This window comes from Macaca nemestrina, chromosome 9 (genome assembly GCF_043159975.1).
Source record: "Macaca nemestrina isolate mMacNem1 chromosome 9, mMacNem.hap1, whole genome shotgun sequence".
In the NCBI taxonomy this organism is placed as follows: domain Eukaryota; kingdom Metazoa; phylum Chordata; class Mammalia; order Primates; family Cercopithecidae; genus Macaca; species Macaca nemestrina.
In genome coordinates this window covers 59,702,087-59,725,152 of record NC_092133.1, presented here as the reverse complement: position 1 = coordinate 59,725,152, position 23,066 = coordinate 59,702,087, and the positions used below count along the sequence as shown (strand labels likewise).

At 38.4% G+C, this 23,066-nt stretch overlaps 1 protein-coding gene across 1 annotated transcript in view; it reads right to left on the bottom strand.

Annotated features, from left to right (window-relative positions):
- Positions 1-23,066, bottom strand: part of LOC105466227 (receptor accessory protein 3) — a 102,297-nt gene that overhangs the window by 40,335 nt on the left and 38,896 nt on the right. The window contains exon 2 of the mRNA XM_071069620.1: positions 16,929-17,001. Coding sequence (XP_070925721.1) covers positions 16,929-17,001 — 73 coding nt within the window. The remainder of the gene's footprint in view (positions 1-16,928; positions 17,002-23,066) is intronic.

Here is a 23,066-nt window from a genome sequence, read left to right as displayed (position 1 = left end):
AAACTTCACTGACGGAGACATTTGGTCTAGAGCTAGCCACAAAAAATGGAAACTAGGAGGAAGTCCTACTTAATAGCCTTATTCCCCTAATTGTATCTTATAGTTAATTTTGCTAAAATATTATTTTTCTATAATATATTCCAAGTTGTTAATCAATCAATTTACATAAGATGTTTCTAAAATCAACTATTTGCTTACATAAACATATATGTTTTTAAAAGCACACAGCCTAGTGAACGTGTGGTGAAGGGCTGCCCGAGTGCCACAATAAAATAAGATACTGCTTAATGAGTGGTTTTCAACTTGGCTGTGGATAGGAATCACATGGTGATTACAAAGAGATTACATAGATTCTGAGTCCTCATCATCACAAGGTGCAGTAAAAGACAAGCTCCACCAGTGGTTTTGATGTGTCACCAGAGTTGAGGACATGCACAGAATCCTCACGATGTGAACTGTGATCTACAGACTAGCAGCACTGGCATCACCTGGAAGCCTGTTGGAAATGCAGAATCTCAAGCCCAGGCCAGAACTATTAAATCAGAATCTGCATTTTAGCAGAATCCCAGGGGATTGGCATGATCATTAAATTTTGAGAAGCACTGCAGTGAGAGGCTGCGCTGTGCATGTTCTGACAGTATCAACTAGAGGAAGGCGGTGCCATTTCCGAAGAGAATGTAAGAGCCTAGGGTTTAGAGAAAAGACGAACTCGGTATTGTGAGATAATTTGTTCAGTGTAAACATTTAAAATGTACCCTTACTTTCATAATACTGTTTGGGCACATCATCATTTAAAAGAAAAATACCAATAAGCTAAAAAAAAAAAAAAAAAGGAGCTGAGCCTTTAGCATACTTCTCAAGGCACTGTTCATAGCTATCAATTGAGCAGATAAAAGAATTTTAAAAGATACAATTTAAAAACTCTATTCTGATAGCAGAGAGAGAATTTTTTTTTTTTTTTTTTTTTTTGATACAGGGTCTTGCTCTGTCACCCAGGCTAGAGTGCAGCAGCATAATCATAGCTCACAGCAGCATGGAACTCTCGGGCTCAAGCAGACTTCCTCCCTCAGCCTCCTGAGTAGCTGGGACTACAGGCACATGCCACCACATCCAGCTAATTTTTCCTTTTTATTTTCTATAGAGACAGAGTCTTGCTATGTTGCCCAGGCTAGTCTCAAACTCCTGGGTTCAAGCAATCCTCCTACCTCAGCTTCCCAAAGTGCTGGGATTATAGGCATGAGTTGCCACACACAGCCAAGAGAAAAAATTTAAGGTAAATATTTGTATAATACATTTCAATGCATTTTAATTTTTTTATAGTTTTTCAAAAAATCTTTATCATTTTACATTTCCATTATATATCGGGTGCTTTTAAAGTTATGATGTTTTGGAGAGTGATTTTATTTCATGTATTTAGCTACAATCTTCAGGAATAGCTCTAGCTTTTATATTTTTAGGAGGACCTTTCACGGTGTGATGGCAGTCTGGTTGACAATCTGATTATTACAGCTGTAGTTGGTAAAGCACTATATTTTTAAAATTACATAATGGAAAGATGATGTACATGTCTGGGTATTCCAAAGACAGATCCTAGTATTGTGTGAAAGAGGAAACATCATTGCATAAATAATATAACCTTCAGCTGAAAAGGAAAAAATAGGTCTATCTGATGTTATTAGAAAACACTCTTTTTGTTTAGAGGCAGGATCTCACTCTGTCCCCCAGGCTGGAGTGCAGTGGCATAATTCGAGCTCACTGCAGCCTCAGCCTCCTGGGCTCAGGTGATTCTCTTGTCTTAGTCTCCCAAGCAGCTGGCACTATAGGTACATGTCTCTATGCCCGGCTATTTTTATTTTTTTTTGTAGAGATAGGGTCTTGCTATGTTACCCAGGCTGGTCTGCTGGGCTCAGGTGATCCTCCTGCCTTGGCCTCCAAAAGTGCTGGGATTACGGGCATGAGCCATTATGCCTGGCCCATTTTTTAATAAAAATTATAGGTAGTTTAATATTTTCTGTGTCACTTAAATTTAGTATTGCTTGATTAAACTCTTTTCTTGTTTTTCAGTTTTTTTCAGTCCTTTTCTACCTCATCTTATATCTTAGTTATTTCAAGTGTTTATTTTATTAAACTTATTCAAAGAAACTCCTAGATACACTAATTTACCTGATTTTGTTTTTATTGTTTGCTTTTATATTGCTTTATTCATCCTACATTTCTTACAGATTCTTTTAATTTTGATTTTTCTTCCTTCCTTTTCAAAATAGTCTTTAAAAGCTATCATAGCTGGATGCAGTGGCTCACACCTGTAATCCCAGCACTCTCAGAAGCTGAAGTGGGATGGATGGTCACTTAAGTCTAGGAGTTGAAACCTGCCGAGGCAACACAGTGAGATCCCCGTCTCTAGAAAAAAATCAAAAATTAGCTGGGCGTGGTGGCACACATCTGGAGTCCCAGCTACTGAGGAGGCTGAAATTGGAGGATAGCTGAAGCCCAGAGCATTGAGGCTGTGGTGAGCTTTGATCACACCACTGCACTCCAGCCTGGGTGACAAAGCAATACCACCCCCCACCTCAGAAAAAACAACAACAAAAACTCAGCTATTATAGTAAAGCATATAAATTATGATATATATTACTATCATTTCAATTTTTTATAATTTATTACTACATTGTTGATTTCTCTTATAGTCAATGATTATTTCTCCTGTGTGGAAATTACTGGTATTTTCTTCAAAGTAGTGAGCTTATGTTTTCTGAACAAGGGAAGGCAAACACTGGCTGCCTCTGAATTCAGGTCTCCCCGCAGTGAGGGTGATACCAGTTGAGTTTGCTGGTTATTGTAGCTTTTATGGTTTTAAACTATTCCATCACTAGGGATTAGGGTGGGGGTGGCTAGGCCTCCCTCCAACTTACTTCTTAGCAGCATTTCCTTTAATGGAAACAACTGTTTCGGTCCGGTTTAAAAAATCCATTTCCATTGGCACTACAGTTGGTAACATTCTTCCTAGATTTTAGCAAAAGCCTGATTGCGTAGCCTCTTAGGTTTAAGAATTACTGTGAGAATTTCTTTTTCTATGTGTATGTTTTCCAAAGCATTTTCATTGGAAGCTAAAAGAGGACAGGCAGCTGTGAGTTGGCTAGCTACATCCTAGTGTGAACACTGTGGAAATGCTTTCAATTTACTTCAGAAGGGTCAAGGGTTCCTTGAATTCACATTCTAAAATTTTGGATGAAACCCTGTTAGGCATTTATTTTAAATCCTCCTATTACATAATCTTATTCAAATGTAATACTTACTTTCCTAAAGTTAGATCTGTTGTAATAATCCCAAGGTGATCATAAAGAAATTGTTTTTAGAAAACACAATGAAGGGCCTGGTGTGGTGGCTCAGGCCTGTAATCCCAGCACTTTGGGAGGCTGAGGTGGGCAGATCACTTGAGGTGAGGAGTTTGAGATCAGCCTTGCCAACATGGTGAAACCCCATCTCTACTAAGAATATAAAATTGGCTGGGTGCGGTAGCTCAGCCTGTAATCCCAGCACTTTGGGAGGCCGAGGTGGGTGGATCACCTGAGGTCAGACGTTCAAGACCAGCCTGGCCAACATGGTGAAACTTCGTCTCTACTAAAAATACAAAAATTAGCCGGGTGTGGTGGCAGGCACCTGTAATCCCAGCTACTCGGGAGGCTGAGGCAGGATAATTGCTTGAACCCAGGAATTGGAGGGTGCGGTGAGCCGAGATCACACCACTGCACTCTAGCCTGGGCGACAGAGTGAGACTCCATCTCACGGAAAAAAAAAAAAAAAAAAGAAAAGAATATAAAATTATCCAGGCATGGTGGCGGGTGCCTGTAAACCTAGCTACTCGGGAGGCTGAGGCAGGATAACTGCTTGAACCAGGGAGACGGAGGTTGCAGTGAGCTGAGATGTGCCACTGCACTCTAGCCTGAGTGACAGAGCGAGACTCCATCTCCCAAAAAACAAAACAAAACAAAAAAAAAACCACATAATGAAGAATATAAAACACTTGATGATTATAACAGTACCAGTTATTTTACCAGTGAAGTGATATGCTGTATATATTATATATAAAATAGTAAACATATGAAAAATTAGGTTTATAAAGAAATAATAACCTAATTTAAGTAAGCACACATGAATTCAGTGTATGTCAGCTAAAATTAAATGTTAAAGTTATTTTCAAGCATTGAAAAAACAATAGTATATATTACTTTATTTTTATTTTTATGTTTCGAGATAGGGTCTTGCTCTCTTGCCCATGGTGGAGTGCAGTGGCATGATCTTGGGCTCACTGCAGCCTTGAACTGCTACACTTGAGTGATCCTCCCACATCAACCTCTCGAGTGGCTGGGACTACAGGCATGTACCATCACACCTGGCTAATTTTTGTATCCTTTTGGTAGAGACGGGGTTTCACCATGTTTTCCTAGGTGGTCTCAAACTCCTGGACTCAAGCAATTGATCCACCCACCTCGGCCTCCCAAAGTGCTGAGATATAGGTGTGAGCTACCATACCCGGCCATATATTACTTTAAATCTATTTTCTAAGTGAACACATTTAAAAACCAATGTTAATGGTATAATAAGTCTTACTTAATATCATAGAGTAACTTGGCTAGGCACAGTGGCCTAAGCCTGTAATCCCAGCACTTCGGGAGGCCGAGGCAGGTGGATCATGAGGTCAGGGGTTTGAGACCAGCCTTGCCAATATGGTGAAACCCTGTCTCTACAAAAAATATAAAAATTAGCTGGGCGTGGTGGCAGGTGCCTGTAATCCCAGCTACTCAGGAGGCTGAGGCCGGAGAATCACTTGAACCTGGGAGGTGGAGGTTGCAGTGAGCTGAGATTGTGCCACTGCACTCCAGCCTGGGTGACAGAGCAAGACTCTGTCTCTAAATAAAGAAATAAATATCGTAGAGTAAGTCAACTGCAAGTATCCCACTCACAAAGTCAATTTGGAAATTTGGGTAAAGATGGTAAACTGAATATACATATTCAGTTTCACTCCCTCTACAAATATTAAAACAACAGTAAAGTGATTTTTAAAGACGGCATAAGCTCAGAAGAATATAGAAGAGAACATAAGAATTTTGGAGCCATGAAGGAAATGGATAAGTAGTAACTGAGTTAGGAGACCTGAGAAAACTGAGCAGCAAGCTGGCAGGGGGAAAAACTGAGAAGCAACCTAACTCTACACTACAGAGCTTGCCAAAAAAAATGGTGGCAAAATTCCTGGTCAAAAGGGGTACAGAGGCTGGGTGCAGTGGTTCATGCCTAATAATCCTGGCAATTTCTGAGGCCCAGGTGGATGGATAGCTTGGACCCAGGAGCTCAAGAACAGCTTGGGCAACATAGCGAGATCTCATCTTTACTTAAAAGAAAAAAAAAGGTAAAAAAACCAAAAGAAAAATAGCCAGATACGGTGCCATGTGCCTGTAGTTGCAGCTACGGGGGAAGCCAAGGAGGGAGGATCGCATGAGCCCAGGAGTTGGAGCTTGCAGTGAGCTACGATGGCACCACTGCACTCCATCCTGGGCAACAGAGTAAGATCCTGTCTAACAAAACAAAAAGGACGGGGGTACTAAAGGTAGGAAGGATGGCTGTACATCTGCTCAAGGAGAAGGGAGACCCCAAGATACCTTCTCACTCCAGAAGCCTGTCAATGTCCCTTCTTCCCCAGGGAAACCCTTATGTTTATTCTCTGGAAAGGGTGAATCAGGGGGTTTATGGATTTGCAAATCTCCAGCACAACTGAGAGTGGGGCTAACAGGGATCTAGTAAAAGTTTATAAACTGAATGTTGAGCACCCCCAAGTCTTATTCTCCCAGTAGGACACTGGTAACCAAGTACCTTTCATAATGGAAGAGTCTTCTCTGAAGAATCTGACTGGCACAAGAGAAAATACCTAAAGATATAGACATTGATAACTTTCCAAGAAATGGTTGTTATGGGTTGAATGGTGTTCCCAAAACAGATGTGTTAAGGTCCACTCTAGACTGAATTAGGTCTTCCCAAAATTCATAGGTTGAAGTCCTAACTTCAAATGTGTCTATATTTGGAGTTAGGGCCTTTATGGTGGTAATTAAGGTTAAATGAGGTCACACTGTGAAGCTCTACTGTAGGGCTAGTGTCCTTACATGAAAAGGAAAAAGAGGAATATTTCTCGCCATGTGCACACATCAGAAAGACCATGTGATGACATATGGGAGGGTGGCTGCCTTACAAGCCAGGAAAAGAGCCCTCACAGGAAACCAACCCTGGCAGCAACTTGATGTTGGCCTTCCAGTCTCCAGAACTGTGAGAAAATAATTCCTGTTGTTCCAGTCAATCAGTCCAGGGTTTTTGTTATGGTAACACAAGCTGACTAACACACAGTCCTAAACCCCAATCCCTCAGAATGTGACCTTATTTGGAAATAGGGTCATTGAAGATGTAGTTAAATGAAGTTATGTGACTGGTGTCTTTTTAAGATGAAGAGACAAAACAGACACACAGAGACATGAGGGGCGAGTCCTATGTGACGATGGAGGTAGACTGTGGAGGTAGACTGAAGTGCTGGCAACAATCAGCAGCTAGGAATTCACAAGGAATGATTCTCCTCAACAGGTTTCTGAGGGAGTGTGGCCCTGTCAATATCTTATGAAATTAATGACTTCGAGCCTCCAGAAATTGTGAGACAATACATTTCTGTTGTTTTAATCCACACTGCTTGTGGTACGTCCTTATGGCAGCCATAGGAACATATACGATGGTCTAGTCAGATCACTCTACAGTGAAGATCACATTCAACAAGCCCTTTCATGGGCACAGAGCTCCAGGCAGATTTTCATTATTATCCTAAAAACTGAGCAGAAACCAGAGATCATCCAACATTTGAGGAAATTATACATGAAAGACAGAGGCTGAAACAAACGTAAAACGAATTCAAAGGAAAGACGATGTAGAAAGAAGAAAATGTCCGGCTGGGTGCAGTGGCTCAAGCCTGTAATTCCAGCACTTTGGGAGGCCGAGACAGGCGGATTACCTGAGGTCAGTAGTTAAAGACCAGCCTGACCAACATGGAGAAACCCCATCTCTACTGAAAACACAAAATTAGCTGGGTGTGGTGGCACATCCCTGTAATCCCAGTTACTTGGGAGGCTGAAACAGGAGAATAGCTTGAACCCTGGAGGCAGAGGTGGCGGTGAGCCGAGATTGCACTATTGCACTCCAGCCTGGGCAACAAGAGCAAAACTCCGCCTCAATAAATAAATAAATAAATAAATAAATAAATAAATAAGAACATGTCAGTCATATTCTCAGGAATTAAGCACATAGGTGCAGAAATTAAAAGATCAATTGAAGAGTTAGAAGGTAAAACTGAGAAACTCAATCAGAAAGTAGAACAAAAAGAGACAGGAAAGAGAAGGGAAAAGATTAAAAAAAAATTGGAGAATTAGTCCAAGTGCCTTATAAATGAATAAAAGGAATTCCAGACAGAACAACAGTGAAAATGGAGTACAGAACAGTATTAAAGAGATAATTTTAACCAAATTTCTCAGAGCTGAAGCAAAAAGGATTCCCAGATTAAAAGGGACTACTGAGGATTTAGCAAAATTGATTATAACGGATTCATGCACCAAAGCATATCATCATGAAATTTTAAAACAACAGGAAAATAGAAAATATCCCACAAGCTTCCTGAATGGGGAGAAAAACAGGTAAGAATCATAATGGCTTCAGCCTTCTCAAGAGCAATACCAGAAGTTAAAGACAATGAAGAAATGCTCCCAAAATTCTGAAAGAAAATGATTTCCAACCTAGCATCTCAAGCAATTGACCTCTTGGGGGCCAGGTGCGGTGGCTAACGCCTGTAATCCCAGCACTGTGGGAGGCTGAGGCGGGCAGATCACGAGGTCAGGAGTTCAAGACCAGACTAGCCAATATGGTGAAACCTCATCTCTACTAAAAATACAAAATTAGCCACGCATGGTGGCACATGCCTGTAATCTCAGCTACTTGGGAGGCTGAGGCAGAAGAATTGCTTGAATCCGGGAGGCAGAGGTTCCAGTGAGCCAAGTCACCCACTGCACTCTAGCCTGGGCGACAGAGCGAGGCTGTCTCAGAAAAAAAAAAAAAAGAAATTGACTCTCATTATAGACTTCTCAGGAAGGATGCATTTTATCAAAATGAAGAAATTAAGTAATTAAGAAATCAGAGAATCCAAAACAAGAACCAATCTGGAATGTCTAATGGAGGGGAATGCACTGAGAAGAAATGCACAGAACTCTAGGAAAGTGTGGGTCTGGATACACAGTAAGAACAGAGAATACCACACAAATGAAACAAGATAGCGAATAACACCAGAGTAAAGAATGGTAATGGCAGGACACTGTAGAGATCAGCTGTGAATAGTGTTTACATAATGAAAATGATTGTATGACAGGTACTATTATGTTTAAGGTACTGATATAAATGCTTTATGTGCATTCATATAATATAATGAAATAATATATTCATTATTTACTACTACTTACTGATTAGAAAATTGAGGCACAGAAAGGTCAAATAACTTGTCCAAAGGCACAGCTAGTAATGGGTAGGGCTAGGATGAAACCTAGGGAGCCTGTTTCCAGACATTGTGCACTTTAGCTCTATATTCGATTGCTTCTAATTTTGTCTAAATAATATAAATATTGAATATTGAGCTAACCAAATTATACTGCAATGATTCTGGGAAGCTATAAGAACAGAGAAATATGCATGTGTATAGTGGCATTGGGTAACTGCTAAATCATCTTTCATAGAAGGAAGTTAACTCATGACGTCCATCTGAAAAATTAAGAAACAGCAGAGTAAGCATGTTATTTGGAATATGGCAATAAATGCTAAAAGATTCAGATAAAAGAATTTGAAGTAATTGCCTCTAGAGAGTTAGACATAGGGACGGGAGCCTGGGGAACTATTGTTTTCCATAATAAGTCTTGTAACTAATTGACTTTTTACATTATAAGTAAATACTGCTTTGATAAAAATAAAAACTAAATTAGAATAGAAAATACACAGACAAGCAAGCAGCCTGACAAAACGAATTTTCAGTAAAAATCCCATCATAATTAGTAGACTAATCTCTAAACTTTCTAAATTATTAAAACCCTTAAATGAAATGAATACTTTTTATCAAAAATATCAAAAGATACCTAGGAAACACTTCTTGAGAACAAATAAAAGTTCTTTAGTATGTTTTTCCCCTTCTATTTCTACTCTAAAGTTAGTAGACAACATCAGATTTCATTATCAATAAGATCTGCAGAACTGGCATATTTGTTCTATATTTGTGGTAAATTTGTTCATTTTCATATCACCTAAATTGTCGAAATTAGGTCACTTTCAAAAACCAAGTCAGCAGACTTTTAGAGGGCCATTTCTAGGCCTTTTAAAGAGTAATCTCCCAGTTTTTCCTGTTCTTTGTTCTTGCTCACAGTAAATCTCAGAACCAAATGTCTGATTTTGATTTGTAAGTGCTGTTAGCCAATCTTTTCATTGCTGCTTTCTCCAGCATTCTTAGAATAAGAACACTGGTTTCCTAGAAAAGCTACAGCAATTACACATGACTTGGAAGTAAACACTCTATTTTCAAGTCATGAGATGGAATGAGCCTGAAAAAATTTGCAAAACCATACTAATTCTTCAGTAAGTTTACATTTCAATTACTGCAAGACTGAAAGTCTTTAAGTAGGCCATATCAGCCACACTATGCAGGAAATTATATCCTAGGAAAGCTCTGTTTTAAAAATAGGCAAAGGAAGAAAGGAAGGTTGCCAAAATACACAGTACTTTCCATTTGTTTTGATTTGAACACAGCATCTGTTTTATCAGGTGCAATCTACCATTTGCAGGCTTAAGGGGAATGGTAGTAGTTAGGGTGGGAAGAAGTAAATTAACTGAAAATGTTTGCTTTCTGAAAATAATTTTGAAGTAGAGAGCAGTGGAATTTAGGTCATAACCAAATACCACAAAGAAACTAGGTTTTGGGATAAATGTTAAGACTGGATTGTATTCTCCCTAACCCAGCAGAATCAAAGCTGGTAAACTACATCAATCCACTTAAGAAATGTACATGCTATTAAGCACAATATTTGATGTCTACTTAAAAGTCAACTTTTCTCATTTATTTATTCAAGAAATATTGAGTACCTATTATCAGCAGGTACTGTTCTAAGTACAGGCATATAGCAATTAATAAAACAACAAAACACTTCCCCATGGAGTTCATTCTGGTGGGAACACAAACATATACAAATAAAGAATATAACATCTGATACTATAAGGTGCTATTAAAAACATAACAGGGCAATTTAAGAAGGTTAATTTTACTAAGAAAATACCATGTATAAAACAAAGCAAATTTGGATAGGATTACTGTATAGGAAAACTTTATGAGGACAGAGTTCTGATAAAACTGTTAAGAGTCAGTTTAACAATGAGAACACATGGACACAGGGAGGGGAACATTACATACCAGGGCCTGTGGGAGGGTCGGGGGCAAGGAGAGGGAGAGCATTAGGACAAATACCTAATGCATGCAGGGCTTAAAACCTAGGTGACGGGTTGATGGGTGCAAACCACCATGGCACATGTATACCTATGTAACAAACCTGCACGTTCTGCACATGTATCCCAGAACTTAAAATATAATAAAAAAAAAAAAGTCAATTTAAATCAGATGGCTAAGTTTAGGACTTAGCCTTGCACTGGGTGCAAGCAAATAATGTTCAAAATTTTTGTCAGAGTAAAACTAGATTGGAAATACTTAGAAGACTGTCAAGATTTAAGGGATTTTCTTTATTTTTTTTTTCAAAGGAGGAACTTTACAGAATTTTCAAAAACTTGTATTTCATTTTGAACCTCTTTGTTCACACGTGATTTCAACGCTGGTGGGTCCTGCCCTGGTAAGCTGCCTGATTGTCCTTCTTGGAAAATATCTACATGGCTGTGGCCCATGAACGTCCAGCTTTGAATTAATCAGGTGCACATTCACTGGCTGGTTGTGAAGGTTGTTTCAACTTTTACATGAAGCTAGAATCTTCACCTGTGTTTCCAAAGGTAGCATGGTAGAATAGAATGAATAAAATACTAGAAACAGAAGATCTCTGATCTGGTACCAATTCTGTCTTTATAATCCATGTGACTCCAGGTAAATTCACTTCTCTAAGCCTGTAATACTGGAATATTTTCTATGCCAACTTCATAGGACTGCAGTAATAATCAGTGAGATATTATTGGAGTAGGCAGAAAAATGCCCTCTCTCCCCTGAAGATGTCTGTGTCTTAATCTCCGGAAACTGTAAATATGTTAGGTTACACTGTAAAGGAGAAATAAGGTTGCAGATGAAATTAGGGTTGCTTATCAGCTGACCTTGAAATGGGAAGTTTATCCTGGATTAATCAGGTGGGCCCAATGTAATCACAAAAGTCCTCATAAGTGGAAAAGAAGGCAGAAGAGAGAACCAGAGAGAGAGCATCATGAAAAGGTCTCAGTCCAACATTGCTGGGTTTGAGGATGGAAGAATAAAGCCGTAAGCCAAGGGATGTGGGCAGCCTGCAGAAACTGGAGGAGACAGGGAAACAGACTTTCCTCTAAACCCTCCAGAAGGTGCGAGGCTGTGAACTCATTTTAGGTTTCTGACCTCTAGGACTGTAAGAGAATAAATTTATGTTGTTCTAAGCCAGTAAGAGTGTGATAATTTGTTTCAAAAAATTATCTTATCCAGGGTAGCAAATGAAAACAATAGACAAAAGTACTTTGAAACTGGTAGGAAATCATATAAATGGAAAATATTATTATTCCAAGGTGACATCTCAACTTAGTCTCTCTAGCAGCCTCCCCGGGATCCCACCACCCCACCCGAGGGTCTCACTCTGTCTGTCATCCAGGCTGGAGTGCAGTGGTGCAATCAGGACTCACTGCAGCCTGGACCTCCCAGGCTCAGGTGATCCTCCCACCTCAGCCTCCTGAGTGGCTGGAACTACAGGCACACACCACCACCATGCCCTGCTAATTTTTGTGTTTTTTGTAGATACGGGGTTTCACCATGTTGCCCAGGTTGGTCTCAAACTCCTGGGCTCAAGAGATCTGCCTGCTTCAGCCTCCCAAAGGGCTGGGATTACAGGTGTAAGCCACTGCACGAGGCTTCTCTAGCAGCCTTGATAGCAGGCAGTATGGTTGCTGGGAGGTCTTTCCCTGTCAAAGGCAGATGCCCTGTCCTTGTTTCAGTGCCTGACCATTTATTTTGCTTTTAGTTCTCATTTTATTTGTGAAGTAGAGTTGATTACCATGTAATTATCAAACCAGTTCTAGCCACCTGCCTTTCACCTTCCCTAGTTTCTCCTCAATTACTCATTATTCTGGTCTTCTCAAACGGATGGTTAAGAAAACCTTTTTTCAGGGTACTAGGCTTAATACCTGGGTGATGAAAGAGTCTGTACCACACACCCCCATTACACAAATTTACCTATATAACAACCTGCCCAAACCCTAAACTTACAATCAAAGTTACATAAAAACAAATGCTTTTCAGAATCATAGTATTACTGCAAAATTATGTACAGATAATTCCAGCTTTATTAATGAGAATTCTCTAAAAACAACTGTGCAAAGCTGTATGCTCACTATGTAACTAAATATACACATATACATATATCTCAATACATATCATGTTTATAGTTTTCTCATCAGTTTGAATGCAATGGATTCTCTTTCATGGCTTAAATTATCTTCACACTTGATCTTAGCCAAAGTGCCAAGAAGCAATTAAATTATCTTTATGAAGTTGAATAAAAATTTCAGGGTTAGACCATCCTTACTAATCCCCAATTTACAAAATAATCTAGTAATGAAAATCTGAGTGTTGTATCAAGGGTAATAAGACACACAAATTCTTGTTTTTAAGTCTTTTTGTTGTTGTTGTTTTTAAGTCTTTAAAAATTAACATTCACAAAGTTGAATTGATGCACAACATTTATAAATGGATTAATCTTTCTGATTTTTATTTTATTATTATTGTATTTTTTTTTTTTTGACACAGGGTTTCATTCTGTTGTCCAGGTTGGAGTACAGTGGTGGGATCATGGCTCACTGCAGTCTCCATTCCTGGGCTCAGGTGATTCTCCCACTTCAGCCTCTCCAGTAGCTGGGACTACAGGCATGCGCCACCATACCCAGCTAATTTTTATATTTTTTGTAGAGACAGGGTTTCACCATGTTGGTCAGGCTGGTCTCAAACTCCTGGTCTCCAGTGATCCACCCGCCTTGGCCTCCCAAAGCGTTAGGATTACAGTTGCGAGCCACTGCACATGGCCAAACCTATTTTTTATTACAGTTTATTTACTATTTTTATATTTCTTATTGCTATCCCTTTACCTTTGACTTTTAGGGATGGTATTTCTGTGCTTACTGATAATATCCTCAAGTTATTAGAGCTTCGCATCTAAACATTTTAAATTTGTGCTTAGCTTTTTTCCTAAAAGAAAAAAAAAAAAGCAGATTTGGGAGAAAAGATGGGAGAATACCGTAAGCACAAATATATATACAATGCACACACACACAGCAGCACACCAAATTATTATATATCCTGGGCTTCTGGAATGCTTTCTAGGTGAAGTGGGCCCAATGTTGAGAGACATAATAATCTGTACTTCAACTGTACATTGAATTAGATTAAAAAAAAATCTAATTTAGTAACAATATAAAAAAGATTCCAAATAGGGAGATGGTTCCCATTTATTAAGCACTGGCCAGAAGTAGATTCTTCAACTCATATTTTCATGGTGTTTGGAAATTATGGCCAACTCTTACTTTTATCTTCCAAAAGATAATTCCAATTAAAATATCACACAGTAGGGCAGTGTTGTCTATGGGATTTTACAAGGCTGTAAAAGCACTACTATGTTACTGTAAGTATATTAATAATACAATAATGAAAACAATAGGCAAAAGTACATTATTTGACAGTAATTTCATGTCACTGAAGATAGTAAAAAAAAATTTGGGAGTTGGGCACCGTGGCTCATGCCTGTAATCCCAGCACTTTGAGAGGCTGAAGTAGGTGGATAACCTGGGGCCAGGAGTCCAAGACCAACCTGGGCAACATAGTTAAGACCCCGTCTCTATGAAAAATAATAAAAAAAAATTAGCTAGGCATGGTGTACAGGGCTGCAGTCCCAGCTACTCAGGAGGCTGAAGTGGGAGGATCGCTTGAGCCCATGAGGTCCAGGCTACAGTGAACTATGATGGTGCTACTGCATTCCAGCTTGGGTGATAACAGCAGGACCCTGTCTCAAAAAAAAAAAAAAAAAAAAAAAAAAAAAAAAAATTCTGGGTTGTATTTCAGGGTTAGGGGCTTTTCTCATTTCTTTATTTCTAGTGATTAGTATTTCATTTTATAAAAGTATTAGTTGGCTGGGCATGGTGGCTCACGCCTGTAATCCCAGCACTTTGGGAGGCCGAGGCGGGTGGATCCAGACGAGTGGATCCAGACGAGGTCAGGAGATCCAGACCATCCTGGCTAACACAGTGAAACCCCATCTTTACTAAAAATACAAAAAAATTAGCCGGGCGTGGTGGCGGGTGCCTGCAGTCCCACCTACTCAGGAGGCTGAGGCAAGAGAATGGCGTGAACTCGGGAGGCGGAGCTTCCAGTGAGCCAAGATCGCGCCACTGCACTCCAGCCTGGGTGACAGAGTGAGACTCCGTCTCAAAAAAAAAAAAAAAAAAAAAAAAAATTATTAGTCTATGACTTATTGGAAAAACAAAAGTGGTCTTGTACCACAGGCAGCTTGAGAAGCACTGTTAACAGACGCGCTGGCATCTAGAAACTAATGTGTGCCAGCACTGTAAAACAACATGCAAAGTATTTACTCCAACTTATATTAAAATATGAACCTTCAAGCCATGTATAAAATGAACTTAAATTACCAGGACTTAATATGGTTCCATCTCTTAAGATTAATTTCACCAATCCTAGGTCCAAAAGATACATATAATAAAAGGATAGAAAAATTTCAGAGCCCAACTACGTAACTTATTTACCTCTGCCAGATATATTCCACCATTTTGACTTGTATTAATATATACTTCACTTTAGAAGTTAGTTTTATATACAAGAGAAAAAAATAACTGTAAAAGTTTAATAAAATGAGTTAGTTATAAAAGTTTCAGAGTCTATCCCTTCCTCCCACCCCCAAAAACCCTGAAAATATAAAGAATCATGATCTAATCCCTGATCATTTGACCAACTGGATGACAAGACTATCATCCAAGATTCCTTACAAAGAACCACAGCTATACATCCCAAAGAATCAAACGCAGGTGCTCAAACAAATCCTTGTATGTGAATGCTTGTAGCAATACTATTCATAATAGCCAAAAGACAGAACAATTCATATGTCTGTCAACAGATGAATGGATAAGCAAAATGTCACATATCCATATAGTAGAATGTTACTCAGCCATAAAAAGGAATGTAAAACATTCGAAATAAAATACATACTAAGATATGTATGAACCTTAAAAACACGCTGAGTGAAAGAAGACAGACATAAAAGGTCACATATTATATGATTCTATTTGTATGAAATATCCAGGATATGTAAACACATACAGACAGCAGATTGGTGGTTGTCAGTGACTTGGGCACAGGGTTTTATTTGGAGTGATGAAAATATTTTGGAACTAGAGTTGTATTATATTGTATTATATATACGTGTAATATTGTGAATGCATCAAATGCCTCTGAAATGGTTAATTTTATGTTATGTGAATGTCACCTCAATTTTAAAGAAAGAGTCATAGTTATTGATGTGCTGTTATCTCAGTATTGACTGCTTATCCTGTTGATTACCACCACCAATACAATATGCTTTTGCTATTCTCTAAAAATTCACTCCATCACACATACCAAACTATATCAGGATTTATAGGTGGGGAAGGCCATTTACTATTACATAGTATGAATAAAATGGGAAATGAGGAGAACTTCAGAAATGATAAAAAATAAATATTAGTGACAGAAAAAGAAAATTAGGGAATAAGGAAGAGGAAACTAAAAACAAAGAAATACTGAGGACTCATCGCAAATCAGAACGAAACCATTACAAATGAAGTCTGACTCCAGAAGGAAAAAAGATGGCAGTTGTCAATGGTGATGGAGTATCTGTATATTTATATAGATTAGAAAGTGATGAAATACCTAAAAAAGAAGAAAAAGGCTTTGGGGCCAGAGAGATATTCTCAATGTACCTATAAATTTATAAGGCAAAAAGTCCCACAACTCTCCTCCCCAAGTCAAAGAAACAAAAGTTCTCCAACCCCTTATTACACGGGAATTTATAGACTAAATCAAGACCTATTCAGTTACTCATCTTGGGAACCATATACTTATTTTTATTGAAACTCCACTTTGGGGTTATCTTCAAAGATTTTTTTTTTTTTTTTTTTTTTTTTTTTTTTTGAGACGGAGTCTCGCTCTGTCGCCCAGGCTAGAGTGCAGTGGCGCGATCTCGGCTCACTGCAAGCTCCGCCTCCCGGGTTCACGCCATTCTCCTGCCTCAGCCTCCCGAGTAGCTGGGACTACAGGCGCCCACAACCGCGCCCGGCTAATTTTTTGTATTTTTAGTAGAGACGGGGTTTCACCGTGGTCTCGATCTCCTGACCTTGTGATCCGCCCGCCTCGGCCTCCCAAAGTGCTGGGATTACAGGCGTGAGCCACCGCGCCCGGCCAAAGATTTTTAAAAAGATTAGTTTTGTTACTTCACATTCATAACACCTTTTAACCCAAAACGTTACTCCAGCCGTTTCTCTTAATAGCAGTTTTTCAGTGTGTATCATTAAAATATTAAACTCAGATTAATCACTCATAAAACTATACTTACATATTCCTTCACGTTTTTTGTTTTCACAGCTTTGTATGAATAATATGCAGGATAAAGCATTCCAAACACCAGCCTAAAAGTAAAAAAAAATGAGAATACTGTTTAAACACAACAATGCCCTGCAGAAAGGCTGATCCATTTTACATTCCTATACATTGCCGATCATCAGCACCATCCTTAGGGAAAAAAACAAAACAAAACAACAACAACAGAAAAAACTTTTGCGAGCTAAATAGGAGAAAAACAATAACTTTATAGCTATTTTAATGTGCATTTCTCTTTTTTTTTTTTTTTTCTGAGACAGGGTCTCCTGTCGCCCAGACTGGAGTGCAGTGGTGTGGTATCAGCTCACTGCAGCCTCCGTCTCCCAGGTTCAAGCGATTCTCATGCCTCAGCCTCCCGAGTAGCTGGGATTACAGGCGTGTGCTACCATGTCTGGCTAATTTTTGTATTTTCAGTAGAGACAGGGTTTTGCCATGTTGCCCAGGCTGTCTCAAACTCCTGAGCTCAAGCAATCTGCCTGCCTCCGCCTCCCAAAGTGCTGGGATTATAGGCACAAGCCACAGCACCCGGCCTAATGTGTGTTTCTGAATACCAGTAAATTTGAAATTTTTCAAGTGCTGACTGGCCTTTTGATGAGTATATGATAACTTTTTGTCTATTTGTTTTCTGTTGTTTTAAATGGCCATTTTTGGAGAATATTTTACAGAAAAGTTGGAAAGACAGTACAGATAGTTCCCATATACTCCATATCCAGTTTCCCCTATTATTAACATCTTATATTGGCATGGTACACTCATTGCAATTAATGTACCAGTGCTGACTTTTGTTTATGAATTAAACTTTATTTAGGTTTCCTTAGTTTTTACCTAGTCTCCTTTCTCTGTTCTAGGATAGCACATTACACTCAGCTGCTCTCTTAGCTTTTTTGGCTGTAAATTTCTCAGACTTTGTTTTTTTTCACCTTGACAGTTTTCAGGCATGCTGGTCAAGTATGTTGTAGGATGCTTCTCTATTCATTCTAATCATGATTAGAGTGAGATATGGGTTTTTGGGAGGAAAACCACAGAGGTCAAATGCAATTCTTATCACATTATATCAAGGACACAGTCTATCAACCTGACTTATCAGTGCTGTTAGTCTTGACCACCACACTGAAGTAGGGCTTTGTCAGATTTTGCTGCTACTCTTTTTTGTTCACTTTTTAGTACTGTATTATTTGGAAAGAAGTCACCATGCACAGCCCATGCTTGAGTGGGGAGTTATTCTGTACACCTTGAGAGTGGAGTGTCTACATAAATTCCAGATAATTTAGTTGGAATTCTGCATGGGAGACTTGTGTATTCTTCCCCAGTATCAGTATGGATTAATGGATATTTATTTTATACACTGGGTTATAATCTAGTGTTACTTTATTTTGTTGCTCAAAGTTTTGGCCATTGGGAGATATTTCAGTTAGCTCCTGTGTCCCTTTGACATATCTCCATTGTTGTGAGGGTTTTTGAGTACTTTGTTACTTTTTGGTACTAAGTGATGCTCCAGGCTCATCTTGTATACAGTAGTCCCCTGTTATCTGCAATTTTGCTTTCTGCAGTCTCAGTTACCTGCTGTCAACTTCAGTTTGAAAATATTAACTGGAAAATTTTGGAAATAACTCATAGGTTTTAAATTGCATGCTATTCAGAGTACCATAATGAATTCATGCGTGATCTTGCTCTATTCTGCCGAGAATGCAAATCATCCCTTTGTTCAGTGTATTCATGCTGTATACATTACCTTCCCTGTAGTCGCTTATTCTTAGTAGCTGTTTTGGTTATCAGATTAAAAAAATACGGTATACATAGGCTTTGGTGCTATCCATGGTTTCAGGCATCTACCAGGAATCTTGGAACATATTTCCCTCTGATAAAGGGGAATTCCTGCCCCATTCCTGGAATCAGCCATTTCTACAAGGAGCCCCAGTTCCTTTTATTGGAGAACAGTATTTGAAACCAAGATCTGGGAGTTAAGTGTGCTCATTGCTACTGGAATGTTGTTGATTCTAGGTCCTTGTCTATTTTACATGTTAATCAATATTTTTGTAGGTTATGATCTTTTGATTTAATTTACGAATTTTGCAGAAATGCATGCATATTGTATTAGTGTGCTAGGGCTACCCTGACAAAATACCACAGACTGGGTGGCTTCAACAACAAAAATTTGCTTTCTCACAGTCCTGGAGGCTACAAGCCCAAGACCAAAATGTTGGCAGATCTGGTTTCTTCTGAGGCCTCTTTCCTTGGCTTGTAGCCTTCTAGCTGTGTCCTCACATAATGGCCCCTCAGTTTGTGTGTGTGGCCTAATCTCTTCTTAGAAGGAAGCCAATCATACTGGATTAAGGCCTTTCCTAAAGACCATACCTGATCTTAATCACACCTTTAAAGAACTTAACTCCAAATGTCATCACATTCTGATGCACAGGGCTTAGGACTTCAATATATGAATTTTGGGGAGACAGAATTCAGCCCATAACACATATATATTTGTGAACCTTTAAAGTAAGTGTTTGCATTTACGTAAGTCTTTCTTACACTGCAGCAAATATTTACATCTCTCCATATTTTTAGTTCATTTATAGTTAGTTTGTTTACTGACTGATTGACTGATTGGTGCAGAGGGTAGTACATGCCTGGTAGCTTCCTTATCCATCGGTTTGGGGCTTATGTCAACAAGTCACAGGAAGAATACCAAGTCTTCTCTTGCTTGGGATTTTATACTTACCAACTAGAGGCCACATCATTAACAATCTCTGCCTTAAGGCCGAGAGCAGTGGCTCATGCCTGTAATCCTAGCACCTTGGGAGGCCGAGGGGGACGGACTACCTGAAGTCAGGAGTTCGAGACCAGCTTGGCCAACATGGGAAAACCCTGTCTCCACTAAAATACAAAAATTAGTGGGTATGGTGATGTGTGCCTGTAATCCCAGCTACCCGGGAGGCTGAGGCAGGAGAATCGCTGGAACCTGGGAGGCGGAGGCTGCAGTGAGCTAAGATCGTGCCTGGGCTACAGAGTAAGACTCTATCTCTAAAAAAAAAAAAAAAAAAAATCTCTGCCTTATTTAACAATATTACCTGTGAAAGCGACTTCACTAAAGTGCCAACCCCCAGACTCTGGATACAGGATTTTTAGCTGTGCCACAAAGCTTGGGGCTTTTCAGTTTAACTTAGCATCCCCACTACCCCTCCATTGCACAGGAGCTTTTCAGTTTAGAGACATCTAAGAAAACAACTAACTAGGTGTAAACAAGAACAAAATTCCCAGTCTACTGTGTGTTCATCCACACTGCTTACACTAGATATAAACCCAAAGTTATGTTTTACATATTCAAGCTAATTATTTTAATTCACTTTATATTTCCCTTTAGAACTTGGATACAATCAAAGTATTATCTTCTGTATTCCCATACAATCTAGTACCATCAGATTTACATTCAATGTGGGATTCTTCACTTCTATCACTGAATGGGGCTTTGATACCTCCTTCCCCCAGTACAACATTCTTCCCAGTCTGTAACCTACTCCTGGTGGTTCTCCCTTGGTGAGAGTACATGCATCCATTCTCTTGTTTTATTTTCAAACTCGTGGCCAATAATACATTTGGGCTCATGCCATCTCATCGGACTTACTGAATAGTTTCCCAACACATTCCTCTATGTCCATTGTCAGATCAGTCTTTCTAATATACCTGCAGCACTGCCTCACTTAAAGACTTCACTAGCGGGCCTCCTCACCCCTTGCTGGCCAGCCCGTCTGGGGGCGGCATCAGAACATAATTTGAAAAGCACTGCCTTATATAAACCATCTGTTTCAACATGGTTTCCTCAATATGCCTCTTTATTTCTACTTCAATCTTGGAGCGTCTGCTTCATGCCTGGATTGCCTCCCTCCCTATCTTTCTTCCTCTTCTTTCTTCCCATTCTTTATTTCCTTCCTTAATTAAAACACATATTTTTCTTCAAGATCTACCCTTCCTCCATAAACTTCTAAATTACCGCTATTTTGCATGTTAGAAGAATTTGTCAGGAATTTGTCAGGACTAGTCATTTTCCATTTAATATATTCATTTTAGATTGCTTGACATATTTCTTAAATGTATGTAACTGGCTTCCAAAGCAGATCATTTTCTCTCACATAGGAAGGATTTGGTGCTAGTTGATACTGTTCATATATGTGCTTTGCCTTTATTTTTTAACTTCTGTATTAAAGAGAGTAAGTCAAACAAATAAACAGAATACCCTTAACACCTCTTTCTTGTAAGAGTAGAAAGTAGAAAACAATAATGCATTTCATTTGGAACATGGTTAAGATTGAATGTCTTAGTGACCAGTGGGACAATTTTTAAGGACTGCTACTATTAATATTTTATTACTGCTCCAACTGAATATTACAGAGAATTTATTATTAATAACTGTAATATTTTCTAGGGTTTTGGGGGGCTTGTTTTCTTTAACACTGGGGTCTACTGTAGATGTCTGCAGCCTGGGAGGTTGGGCATAAAGCCAAAGCATGAGCACAGTGTGTAAAATCAAATAAAGTATATTTTACAAGGCCACCTACAAGATAAATGGAGGGCTTATAAAGGAAATATTTGCTACAAGTAAAATTCACTTCTATTGAATATTGCTTCAGTTATAGAGACAGGAAGAAATAGTTACTCCTTTCCTCTTTGCCTCATTCCCATCTAAAGAGGGGGAATTTTGTCAAAATAAGATTCTGTTCACCCCCACTAATGTAAAGTTGACTTTTGAAACGTACGAATGCTGACTATGTTGAAAAACCTGCACTATTTTAAAAGATGAAAAATAAAACCACTTACGGGAATGCAGTAGTGGGAGATGGTCCTCATATCATTTTCAGATACGGAAAATACTTAAAACAGCTATTTTCTAGACAGATATTCAGACATAATTCATCCTTAACCAAACAAGTCTGATATATATCTCCCAAATGCTTTAAGAAACCATTAAAAAGTATAAATAATGGTTTAATAACAAAACTGGTCAAGAGTTAATTTACATCTAAACAGGTTACAAAGCACTAATATTAAGGATTTAATCTGTTTTTAATCTATTCTTCTTGTCATTCTTTTAAAAAAGTATTATGAAAAACAAAAATATATAGAAATAGAATAATATGAATATAATAAATCTCCATATGCCTATTACCTAGTTTTAAGAATTATTAACAGTGAGCCCCTCTTTTCCAGATTTTTTCTATATTTTTAAGAATCATTACTTGTAAACATAATTAACATATTTTAAAAACAATATTTTATAACATCATTAGAAGATAATTTAAAACATAATTAATACCTTAGAGCATATAGAGATTTTTATCCTGCTGTTTCACGCAATGCTACATTATCAGCATAACTGATTTCACAGATGCAAAGACTGAGGCTTAAAAAGGTAAGAAACTAACCCAAGGTCATACAATTTGTAAGTCTGTCAGCTGCATTCAAAGCCAGGCACTCTCACCCCAGAATCCACACTTCAAATCTCTACTTCCTAATGATATTTTCCTAGAAGTGAAATAACTGGGTCAAAGGTCTGAAATTTTGAAGGTCCTCTGCCAACGTGCTCTTTAGAAGGGTAACACCTATACATATTCTTACCAAGAATGTATGAAAATATCAATTTAAGGACTATTTAAAAAAATAAGATAAGAAAAAAGTCAACAGATGAATTAAGTAAAAGAGTAGCGAACAGACATTCTTTTCAAAAGATGAATTGTATTTCTAAGGTAATAAGGTATGGATTAGAACAATTATGCAGTGTATAAATCACTACTAAAATGGAAAAAAATCCATAAATATCATAGTTAGTAGTGTTAATAATTAATTTCTGAACTAGCTAAATTTTCCCCTGAAATTTTCTTTAGATTATAAATTCCCTCTCTAATATGATAAAAGAATTTAAATTGTACCTTGTTAAAAATAAATATAACAAATAATTTATTGCTGATAATCTACATATTACTAAATGTAATATGACCACACTTACACAGGAATTACTTGGCCAAATTCTCCTTATTTCATGGCTTTCAGAATCATGCTTCCAAACAACAAAAAAATGTAATTACAGTGTTCTATTAGATGAAGG